The sequence below is a fragment of the Marmota flaviventris genome, chromosome 3, assembly GCF_047511675.1.
Source record: "Marmota flaviventris isolate mMarFla1 chromosome 3, mMarFla1.hap1, whole genome shotgun sequence".
Classification (NCBI taxonomy): Eukaryota; Metazoa; Chordata; class Mammalia; order Rodentia; family Sciuridae; genus Marmota; species Marmota flaviventris.
Window position 1 is genome coordinate 143,608,835 of NC_092500.1, and position 12,071 is coordinate 143,620,905.

The 12,071-nt window shown below is 44.0% G+C and overlaps 1 protein-coding gene across 2 annotated transcripts in view; it reads left to right on the forward strand.

Annotated features, from left to right (window-relative positions):
• Positions 1–5,570: 5,570 nt before the first annotated feature.
• Cenpu (centromere protein U) overlaps positions 5,571–12,071 on the forward strand; it is a 43,974-nt gene continuing 37,473 nt past the window's right edge. Inside the window, exon 1 of one of the 2 annotated variants that reach the window (XM_071610501.1) lies at positions 5,571–5,665. In XM_071610501.1, coding sequence (XP_071466602.1) covers positions 5,580–5,665 — 86 coding nt within the window. In that variant the 5' untranslated portion in view covers positions 5,571–5,579. Of the gene's footprint in view, positions 5,666–10,686; positions 10,860–12,071 lie in introns of those variants that run through there. The other variant, XM_027927219.3, reaches the window with a different exon arrangement.

The window sequence follows — 12,071 nt, forward strand, 5'->3', positions numbered from 1 at the left end:
TGCCTGCTCAGCAGCACTGAATATACAATGGAGCTTCTTCCTACAAATCAAAACTGCACCTCAAAAGCCCACTGGTCTCTTTCTCTCTCTCAAACCCTCCTCTTTAGTCAGTACAGAAAACAGGAAATATTATTGACCACAGCTGGGTTTTGCCTGGCAGAGAGGCAATCGTTTCTTCCAACCAGGCCTCCTGCATCTGCATGTTAAGCTTCTTTCAGCAGCTGCCACACAAGCTGGTTCTGGTGGAACTGAGCCAGGAGGCCCGTGTGAGTAAGTGGTGGCAGCTCAGCTGGCCCCTCCTTCCTGGCCCCAGCAAGGACACACCCTCGCTTTATTTCTAAATTGGAAAAGCAGTTTGTTTTTAAGTATATTTGATGTTTAGTAAATATTTTTGCTTTTCTCCCTGGCTTTAGACTTACTTAGGAGAATAATAAACTAAACTGTACAGTGTTGCTGCACACCAAGCACATTTTACATAGATTAGCCCTTTGTATATTTCCAACCTTTTGAGCCGATTTCTGCCTGTATCCCCAGTTTGCAGATGAGCAAATCAACACACACAGGTTTTGATCCACGTCATGCACCTAGACGAATAGAGCTGGCAGTCTGGCCGCAGAGGACCCTTCACCTCAAGCTATAGATTACTCTTCTGTCTTCTCTGTTTATAGCAAGGTCTACTTCCAGACAAACTGAGCATCATCAGTGCACGTGGTTTGGTTTTTTGGTTTTTTTATTGTTGTTTAGTATTTTATGAATTGTTGAAGGACCTTTATTTATTTATTTATATGTGGTGCTGAGAATTGAACCCAGGGCCTCACACATGCTAGGCAAGCCCTCTACCACTGAGCTACAACCCCAGCCCAGTGCACATGGTTTTGATTGCTATCTGATGGTTTTCCTTCGTCATAGCAGAGGCTATTACCACTTTTATTCTGGATTTATGACTTAAATTAAAAGTCAACAATTATGTACAATGGTAACCCCAAATTCAACAAGGACCAAAAAGCTGGATAGAACCAACCACTGCCTGTTAGGAAGAAAATTTGCATCAAGCTGGGTCACAGACATTTTGCAGGTTCATGCTGTTCCTTAGAACTTGTAGAAATTTCCAACTTTGGAGGTGATAACAGCTACAGATATTGTGGATTTAGTATGCAGAAACACATACTATGCTATTTACCTACACGTTTAATTCTTCCCAAAACTCTGGTAGGTAATCAGTCCATAATTATGTATTTGCCATCTGCTAAGTGCCAGGCCCTGTTCTATAGGGACACAGCAGACCCCATCCTTGACCTGGAGAATCTCAAAACTGGAGATAGACAGCAGTCAAGGAGTAAATGAACAATTTAAAATTGTGATAGATGCTTTGAAGAAAACACTTGTATTAACATTGTTCATTTTTAAGTAGGGTGGTCAGGAAAAGTTTCCATAAGGAGATAACATGGAAGGTGATAACCTGAAGACTGAACAAGATCCAGCTTGCAAAACTTTGGGGAAAGTTTTCAAACAAAATAAATGGTGAGGGTTTGGAGTTGTAGCTCAGTGGCAGAGCACTTGCCTAGCACATGTGAGGCCCTGGGTTCAATCCTCAGCACTACATAAAAATAAATAAAGGTATTGTATCCATCTATAATGTAAAAATCTTAAAGAAAGAGTGAGCCCAAAGGCCCTAGGGTGAGAAAGCTCAATATATTCAAAGAACTGAAAGGAAGCTGATATAGCTAAAGCACCATAAGCAAGGGAAAGAAAGGAACCACCCAGCAGCTTGGGAGGCTGAGGTACGAGGATCACAAGTTCAAAGCCAGCCTCAGCAACAGCAAGATGCTAAGCAACTCAGCAAGACCCTGTCTCTAAATAAAAAATACAAAATATGGCTAGGGATATGGCTCAGTGATTGAGTGTCCCTGAATTCAATCCCCAGAACCAAAAAAAAAAAAAAAGAACCAAAAGAAGTTAGAGATTCCTGATAATCTGGGTTGGTAGCCCTGAAAGAAATCTCAATTTTACTCTGAGCTCAGGAGGAAATCATTGAAGGCTTTTGAGGCATAGAGGTATATTCCCTGGATTACCCATTTGGAAGACAAACTCTGGCTGCTTTGAAAAGATCTAGAGAATGATGAGAACAGAAGCTTAAAGAAGACCAGGTAAGGACCACAGAGAGAGGATAGCTTCTTGAACTAGGCTAGTGGGAGTGAAGAGAACAAAAGAAAATGGGAAAGTGATTTGGAGGCAGAAGTACTGCATACGGGGACTCAGAAGAAGCGAAGGTTTGGGTGTAAGCGTAGCTGGTAGAGTTGTGCACACGGAGATGGGGAAGACTCGGAGGTGCATACACTTAAGGGGAAGGACTCCAGAGCTGGCATTTGGATAGTTTTCATTTTAAGTTCCTGCTAGACCACCAAATGAAGATCCAGATGAACCTGTAGCTCAGAAGACACATGGAGCTGGAGATAGCAATTCGGGAAGCTAGAGAAGGTATTTAGAGCTGTGAGACCTCATCAGGTAACCCCGGAAGATGTAAGGATGGGCAATAAAGGAGGGCCTCAAATCTAGCCCCGAGGGTCTCTGATATTTGATTGGAAGTTTAAGGAGCCACAGTGGGGAGTGAGAATTACCTTCTGTGCATCAAGATGGAACAGTGTAAGAGCGGTAGGCCTAAAGCTAAGAGAGCAAAGTGCTTGGGAAGATGGTAAGGGGCACCAATTCTGCCACATGCTGTTGGAAGGTGGAATAAGATGGGGACACAGCAAAGGGTGGCGGCTGTGAAAATAACGTTTCTGTGGAGCAGGGAGGATGGTGCTGTGGGGCAATGGCTGAGGCATGAACTCCCAGGAGCAGCAAGAAGAGCAAAAAAGGGCTGGGGGTGTGGCTCAGTGGTTAAGTGCCCCTGGGTTCAATTCCCAGTACCAAAAAAAAAAAAGAACAAGCAACTCCTTTTTCTATGAAGGACATCAGATAAATGGATGGTAACTGGACAAAGATGGGTGGTTAAGAGGTGAGATTTTGCAGGTTGTGGTGGCTCTTATGATGAAAGACACTAGAGCCTAAAGACAGGCTGATAAAAATGATGCAGAGGAGAGACAAGGTGCTGGTTTAGGAAAAGTGAAGACTGCAGCCCAGGGAGGGTGTCAGGGCTAGAACTGAAGTTAGTGGAGGCACTGACCAGTGATGAGACTTCTGTTGTGGCAGGAGATGGGAGACCTGGGCCAGGGAAGGGGAAGCTCCATGGTGAATGGAGCAGAAAGGTTAGAGAGCTTCTCTCTGAATACTTCATTATGAACTGTTATTTACTTTTTATAAGAAAAAAAATGACACTGGGAAAGATCAACTAACTTGTCCAAGTCCAGATGCCTAGTAAGAGGCTGAGCTGAGGTTTCTGACTCCAGGGCCTCACCCTACCTGGGCCACTTGTTTTGCTGGTCCTTCTCCCTCCAGGGTGTGAAGCCCGGTGCTTTGAGCCGTCACTGCTGAATGTTTTCTTAATTAGCCAATCCTGAGGTACAGCTTAACTTTCCATTGCAAACATACCGATTGCAACTGTAAGTCAGTTATGCCGGTCAGGTAAAGGAAGAGAAATGCCCTGGACTGTGGAATTTCCTTTGTGTTTTCAGCCACATTTCCAGCTGCTGTTTCCTCTCATGGCAGCCTGTCCCTAGCTGCTGACGTGAAGCAGGAAGACAGAGGGCCGAGGTTCTGGTAGCACTGTGGCCAGTGAGGGCCCCTGGTCAGGCCCAGAGCATCCCTCCTATTCTACCTCCAGCCCCCTCCTCATTTGTTGTGAAAAGTAGCTGCAGTTGTGAGTCTACTACAGGAAATGTGCCTGAGATTCTCAGCACAGAGGAACCTTCTGTCCTCAAAGCAAGCATGGTACCCAGTGCTGACAAGCCTGGGCTCCAGGTTAGCCTAGAACTGCAGAATAGAAGATCCTGTGGGGCCACCTCCCGCCCACCCCACTCCCATCAATACTGCTGTCCTTTCACGACTGTATCCCTGATTAGATTCCAAAATATGTGTTGCTTCATATTAAACTCCCTTCTCCACTCCTACTTTCTTACCCATATATTTGGCTTAAAAAGCAATTTTAAACTTCTTTGCATCACTGACTTGCTCAAACAGCAGAAGTCTTGCTAGATGAATTTTGCTCCTAAGCAATGTTCTTCAGGTGCAGAGGGATTCTGGTTTTGGCCCAAAGCAGCATTTTTTGCCACCACAAATGTATTTTGCATAGAAGTTCTTAGTTACTCTTTTTTGTTGAGATTTTTCACAGGGGAAGGGGAATAGTTTTGACTGTCAAATTTCTCAGACCAAAAATGACCATACTCAATCATACTAAGGTGGCTGGATTTCCCCCCTCCAAGAACTCTGGCAGCTTTCCTGCTTTGCTTGTGGCTTGGGAAAACTAGGGGGCTGGGTAATGGGAGTAATCCCAACACCAGTGCCCTGCTGCAGGGGTGGGTAAGCACCACACACTGACGGGGCATGTGGGAAGCATGTGTGAAAACCAGTTTGCTCACATTGTATATTAAGCAACATGTGCCAAGGCTGAGGGACTCCCATTTTTGGGTCTCTAGCATTCCCACACCCACTGATACTGCCTTCCCCCACCCTGCTGGTCCTGTGCCAGCTCCTCAGCCCTACCCAGTCTCAGTTGTCAGAGGGCCATGTATTTGAGAGAAATTTGGGGCTGGCCCAGACAGCCCCAGACACCAGGTCTTATTGATACTTTCTGTTGTCTATCAAATCTGGACATTTTTCACTGGGCATGGTGGCACATGCTGGTGATCCCAGCTACTCAGGAGGCTAAAGCAGGAGGATCATAAGTTCAACACCCGCCTCAGCAACTTAGTGAGACCCTGTCCCAAAATAAAATTAAAAGGGCTGGGAGATAGCTCAGTGGTAGCATGCATGAGTCCCTGGGTTCAATCCCCACTATTGGTGGGATGGGGGGTAAGAAAGAAAAGAAAAGTCTGGCCACTTCCCTCCATTCCTCATGCCCACTGCCCAGTGAGGGCAGAAGTCATCTCTTGTGAGGACAATGGCAGCAGCCTCTTAACTGGCCGGCCACCTTGTCACCTCTCTAGATCTCTGCTAACTCACCCACTTTGTAGTAAGAATGATTTCTCTAACTGACAAGTCTTATCATATGACTCCCTCAGCTTACTCTTTGAGAGGTTTCTTAATGCTCTCCAGCCTGAACTCTTGATATAGCCAGAGGAAGGCTTCTTGAACTTCACAGTGCATCACATCATCTGAGGAGCTTAAAATGCAGATTCAGATTCAATGAGTCTGGAATTGCCATTCTGCATTTCCAACAAGCTCCAGATGGTGCCAGTGCTGCTGATCTGGGTACCCCCACTTTGAGGAGCAAGGAGCTGAAGGAGCCTCACTTGCTTCCCTTGCCTCATCTTTTGCCACCTCCCTGACTCTGTCCCAGCCCTGCTGAACTTATTCCAGCTGAACTTATTCCAGAATGCATCATGCTCTTGCTCTCTGCAAGCCTGCTGTCCTTTCTCCTTAGAGCATGCTCTTACCCTGGCCCAGCTGACACCTATGCCGTTTGTTCAGTTGGATTGTAGATGCCACTTCCTCCAGGAGACTGTCTCTTACTCTCCAAAGACCAGAAACCGAGTCACGCATGTCTGCAGCCTCACAGTGGTATGGGGTATGGTGACAACGTTTTTTGCTAAAGCACAAGGTCAAAGGGCTGAGGGAGTGAGCTCTAAGGTAAAGGGCAGAAGCCAAGCATGGGGACAGGGGCTATGTCTTCCTAGGGAACGTTCTAGGCAAAATGGTTCTGTCACCTGGGAAGCCTGTTTGATGGGTGCTGTCTGTTGACGGTGACTTTGGCTGTCTCACTAGTCCCTTCTCAGCTGAGCAGGAGTTATTGAGGTAAGGACACTGGTTGCTGGGAACCCTTTGAATAGGGCCAGCCTGTGTGTATTCTCAGGCCACCAAAAATAATATCACAGTAACCAAGGTCATTAAAAAGGTGAAAACTTTTTCAAAAAATTCTTTTCTGATGATAGTTTGAGGGAGAGCTGTACAGACAACTGTAAGTAGAAATTTTATTTTTTTACATATTTTCCCTTCATTATTTCCCAAAGAAAGTCTTTTTCCTTGAGGTGTCCTTTGATTTTTATTTTCTCTTTCTCAGCTTTAAGTGCTCACTTGGCCCATTAACCTCAGCTTGAGTTATAATAAAATTATTTCCTAAGCAGGTTGGAAGTCTGCTATTCCTTGGCTAGAGAAGTCCTGGATTTTGCTGGAATACTCCTGCCAAGATTCCAACAGCAGCTCCTCCCAGCCCTTCAGGGAGCTGGAAATGGAATCTGAAACACGTGACATTGAATGGTTATGATATACTGGTCAGACCTATTTAATCATGTGATCTCAGCTTGGGCAGGAACACTGCCAGTCAGGGCTGGAAAAAGTAGGGCAACATTAGTTACAGAGCAAATAAGTTTAGTCATTGGGTAAGAGAGCCGGGGCACTGTTGAAGAGCATGTGACATGTGAAGGAATCTAATGTCACTCAGTTTGCTACAATGGAAAATCTTCTTGCCCTCCAACTTTAAAAGACACTGACTTCCTTTCTGGGACTCATTTCCTCTTAAAGGGAACAAGCAAGAGAAAGTCTCCTCCTTCCCTCTTCCCCGCCCCCTTCCCTCCTGGGACATCTCGATTTGTTTTGCAGTGTCATAGTCACAGATGTTGAGCAGTTGGTCTGTTTAAAACAGATAACTACCTTAGTTTAATGAAATGCAAGTTGAGTGAGATATTACTGTTTACCCAATATTTAGTAAGTGCTACAGGAAGGTAAATAACAAAGTAGGAAATTTTGAGAAATAAAGTATTTTCCTCTCCACAACAGAAAGTCAGAGTCTTTGCTTTAGGGGAAACTAGAACAGATTTGATGAATTATGGAAGAATAGAAATCAGGTGAAAAGAAAAATGAGCTAATTATTGGCAGTTAAAGCTTCTAGGCTTATTAATCTTCTTGAACTGACTTTGAACCAATTTTTTTAAAACTGATATTTACAGGTTTGAAAATGAGTAGATCAGTTCTCCCATTACATTTTCAAGTCTCCAGTCCCTTTCTTTATCTGCCCTCTGGTGGACACAGTGTTGAACAGAAAATTCAACAAAACTCCCTAGAAAAAAAGCAGAGGCAGGTTCAAGAACGATAAGTTCTTCTATGTATCTAGGGACCTGTTCCTCACTCTTATCTTCATGATAATTCTTTAAGATAAATAATACTCTTATTTGAACATCAAACTAATAATTCCAAAACATAGAACTAAAATATACATCAATCTATTCCTCAGGGAAGCTTATATGTCCATAGGGAAAGGTTCATACACACTCACTCACTTTATCCTAAGCATCCAAGAAGTTTTATAGTTCTTTTATTTTCTGTAGTTTGTATTATAATAGGCAATAGGGGTTCTTTCCCATTTCCCAAAATGAAAGTATTTTATATAATTTAAGGACCATCACTCAGATGTCCTCCAGCATCCTGAAGTGACCTATTCTAAGAAATCTTCAAGGTCTCTCAGAAGTTGGTCATCTTGTTCTAGGTGTCCTAGAGTAGGGATAACCCCACATTCTCCACTCCAATATCCTCAGCCCTCTTCCCACATATATGCTTCAACCCATCCTGAAGAATATCCTTCATTTTTCACCACCCCCCTAGACATCCATACAAGATGGATGAGCTTGGCAAACATCTGCAAAAGTAACTTTGGTGGAAAGAGCACAGCACAACATGGGCTCCATCTTAAAAAACAAAACAAAACAAAAAACAGAAAATACTGTCACAGCTTCCGCTTCAAAGTAATCACTATTCTTGTGAGGCATTTCTCGTTGGCTGGAAACTTCCTTGGCTGTAGCTTCTGTCTGCTGGATCCCTCCTCTTCCCTTCACTGGAGTTTCTACCAACTGGCCAGCCTCCAGCCCCTACATTTCCAAGAATGCCTTATAATGAGCCTTTTTGTGATCCATCTCTCTCCCCAACTAGGTTCCACCCCTGCCTTTACTTATTCAGAAGCTCATGAAGGTGCTCGGCTTTTCATCCTCAACAATACAGATGGCCAAAAGAAACTATGAAATTGCTATTCTGCTTCAAATTCTTTGGCATGGTTCTCACATAACCTCAGGCCAGAGCAAATGAGGCATCTTCTTCCTAGGACAGCTCTGTCTTGGTTTATCATGCTACATCCACCAGAGAGATCCCAGAATTTCCCTTTCCCTCTGCTTTCTCCTCACCCAACTTGAGAGTCACTGTCCTAAGCTGATAGTTTAACTGAGAAAGCGGCATGATGGGGAACAAAGATGAGTTTGGGTGGAGAATAATACCTAGACTGAAATTCTTGCTTCCTTGACTACAACCCTAGCTCTATAGTCTTGGGCAAGTTTCAGCCATAGACTTGAATTATCTGTCATTGAAGCTTCTATTTTCCCTTTCCCAATATCCATCCCTCCCACCCACCTCCTGAATTGCAGTGAGAATTCATATGGTTCCAGGAAGCTATAGAACATATTGCTTTTCCCTGGCCACAGGATTGGTTCAGAATAGTGTGATTGTTAATGTTATGCACCAATGTGGTTATGCTACAGTGCCCAGCTGGTTGGTTAGACATCACTCTAGATGTTGCTGAAAGGTACTTTTAGATATAACTATCATTTAAATTATTAGACTCTGAGTAAATAAAGTAGATTACTCTTCATAACGTATGTGAGCCTCATCCAGTTAAAAGCCTTAAGAGAAAAAGACCAAGGTTTCCTGGAAAAGGAATGCTCTCAGAGAAACCTGAGTTCCTAGTCTGCTGCCTTCAGAATTTAGACTCAAAACTTCATCACCAATACTTACCTGAATTTCTAGCCTGCTGGCCTTCCCTACAGATTTTGGAGTTGCCCGTTCTCCAGTTTATGAGACAATTCTTTAAAGCATATCAATCTCGGTCTCCCTTTCACATAAATACTGGTTCTGTTTTTCCAGAGAATCCTGGAAAATACAGGTATGTGTGCCAGTCTTTTTTTTTCTGAGAATACTGTGGTACAGCAAGGCTCTCTCAATGAATGGTAGAACTCAGATATGAGACTTGGAATGGCTGCTGGGTGCAAGTTCTGGCCCAGACTCGGGGTCTAGCGCAGGTACCACCACTAGCAAGTGGTGGGACTGCTTCTTAGAATCTATAAATTGGGATTTAGTGATTACCAACTACATAGGATTATTGAGAGCATTCAACAAGTTAATAGATACTAAATACTCAGAATAATGCCTGAATCATTGTAAATATCTAGGAAATCCAGGCAATACTGATGATATTGATGACAAGAAAACTCAGCCTAAGGAAAAGGTTAATGTAGAAGGAAGACAAGAAACTGAAGTCCAAACCCAGATTGCTTCTCAAACCTCTGGATTAAACTGAGCTTAACACTTCTGAACTTTTCAGTGACATGTGCTCAAAATTTCCTTTTATTATTTAAACCTATTTGGGTTAAATTTTTATTTCCACCCAGAGTACGAAATCTCTTCCTGTCTTAACAATTGAGCAATTTCTTTTCTCAGATCTGCAAGCACAAAAGGTTTGAATGACTATACCACCCTTTCCCAGAAAATGGAACTACCTGTCCACTCTCCTAAGGGTAAAAACTTCCAATCTATCCAGAAAACCTGTTTCTATGCATCAGTGGGAAACTTCCTTCAATATCACAAAGGTGATTTATCTTTCAATGGCAGTTGCCCAAATGATTTCTGGGTAAAGAGAACCTGCATTTCTCTGAAGAGGTAGCAGGAATCACCTACAAAAAAATGAAAAGATGATTTACTTCTGGGAAATGAAAATCGGGAATACAACAGGATACTATTTCAACTTATTAGATAGGCAAAATGTAAAAGTCTTGAAAATTCTAAGTATCTACAATATGTGAATACTGCTGTTGAGAGTATACATTGTACAGTCTACAAAACAATGCGTAAAAATGGCATATCATACAAAGTTGAAAATGTAGCCTACATAGCAGTGATATTACTACTAATTCCATCCCTAGAGAAACATTTAGACACATGGCCTGAAAGTTTTGCACAAGAATGTTGAGTTCTGCATTGTTGATAGTAGCAAAACACTAAAATTGATGTATCCATGCACAACAAAATAAAAAAAAATAAAATGGTTTATTTGCTTAGTGCTTTTCAAGGATAATGAAAGTGAATGAACTACCTCTAGCTACATAGATGTTGCATACAAGTCTGGATGATTACAAAATTCATAGCTTTGGGTAAGAAAGAGCATGCCAAACTCCCACAACCAAAAGCAGCAGGGAGCTAAAAGCCAAACCCTGTCCATTTCCAATGCATTACACTAGACAACTGCGGTAGGACTCCAGCGCAGGCGGCTCAATTGGATTTGGACTCCTCATTTTTTGTCCTGGGCCCACCCTCTGATTCGCGTAAACAGTCCACCTTCCTCCCCCCCACCCCCCGCCCTCAAGGTCTCAGGGCTTTGGAGCTCTTAAAAACTGGTGCGGGATCCCTGGTGAGAGTGAAAGTCCTGTTAACATCAGGTTGAGAGGCGTGGTCTCCGGCTCAGTTGCGGTCTTTCGACGCGTCTGGGTTTTCTCTCTCGCTCCGGGTTTTCTCTCTTGCTCCAGGCGGGGCGGGGCCGGGGGGCGGGGCCGGGGAATGGGTCCTGGGCCCGCCCCGGGAAGAGGCCTGGGTGGGGCTTGTGCTCATGCTCGGTCCTGATTGGCTGGTCTAAGCAGCGCGGAGCTCGGCGGGAGTTTCGTGGATCTGGCGGGTTCAGGAACGAGCCCCATGGCTCTGCATTGGCGGGTTAGGTCCCCGGCGCCGGCAGGGTAAGTGCGGCGGAACCCCAGGCCTGGACCGACTTTGTTTTCCGCTGACGTGGTCTGTACCACGCGGAGTTGTTCTTGCTGCCACTGAAACTTATCCGAGTGATTACTCAGGGTCTGTTTCCACTTCTGTAAAACCCGGGTAGCAACAGCCCCGGTGTTTATGGTTATCGTGAGATTGCAGGAGTTAACAGTGGGCAGGAGGGAGAACGTTAGCTAGTGGTAGTATTGCTTTGTGTGTGTGAGTCTCAGAGTAGTTCAAACAAAATATGCAGCAAATACTTGGAAGTACCTTTCATTTGCCAGACGTTACCTCATGGAGGGAAGTTTACACTCTGGCTGGGCGTCCCTACTCTTATTTTCCAAACGCAGCTGTTTTTGTAGTAGAAACTACAGATAAACCAAATTTCTGGCTGGAGGACTAAGCTGCCGCTTGTTATTATTAAATGCCATTCCACAGTGGATCAAGCCACTTATTTTTATCAAAAGGGGCCATGCACTTAAAAATAGATTGCAAAAAAATTGATCTAAAAGATTAATTTTTATTGGATGCGTTGGCGAGTTGCCCTGCTGGCGATGTCTAAAGCGCATCCAAGGCCTTGTCTGGACCAGGCTAGCAGGTTGCTAAGGGAACGCTCCCAAGACCGCACCCCCAAGAGTTCCTCCAGATCCTGGGTCCACCCGCTGGAGAAGGCGTCGTTTGTGTGGGGATGGAGCAGGGCACAGCCATGAGTAGATGCTTGTAACCAGTTGAGAAAAATAGAAGAGAATAGAGTAGCCTGGCACCTTAGCTGAAAACGGTTAAACTTTTCTTAATAGGCCAGTAGTCCCCCCCCCCCCCCCCCGTTTAGGGGGATGAGGGTTGAGATTCATGAAATGTGTTCATACACAGATGCACATACTTTAGAATCTTAAATATGGTTATCACAGATGTTTCCATCTTTTGGAAGCCCCACCTAGAATCCAGCCTAAAGCAGGGAGGATCCTTGATGGGATGTTTGAGCCCAGGCAGTTGAAATAGTTTAGATTAAGAAACTTAGGAGATTCTAGTTTTTAGACTTATTTATGTTACTTGACTGTGTGATCATTGAACATTTACTTTTTCTGAACCCTAGAATGATAGTCTGTAAAATTGCCGTAAAACTTTCTACCAGGTTTTGAGAATCAAAGCCTGGAACTTGTTAGAAATGCAAAATCCCAGACCTCGCCCCAGGT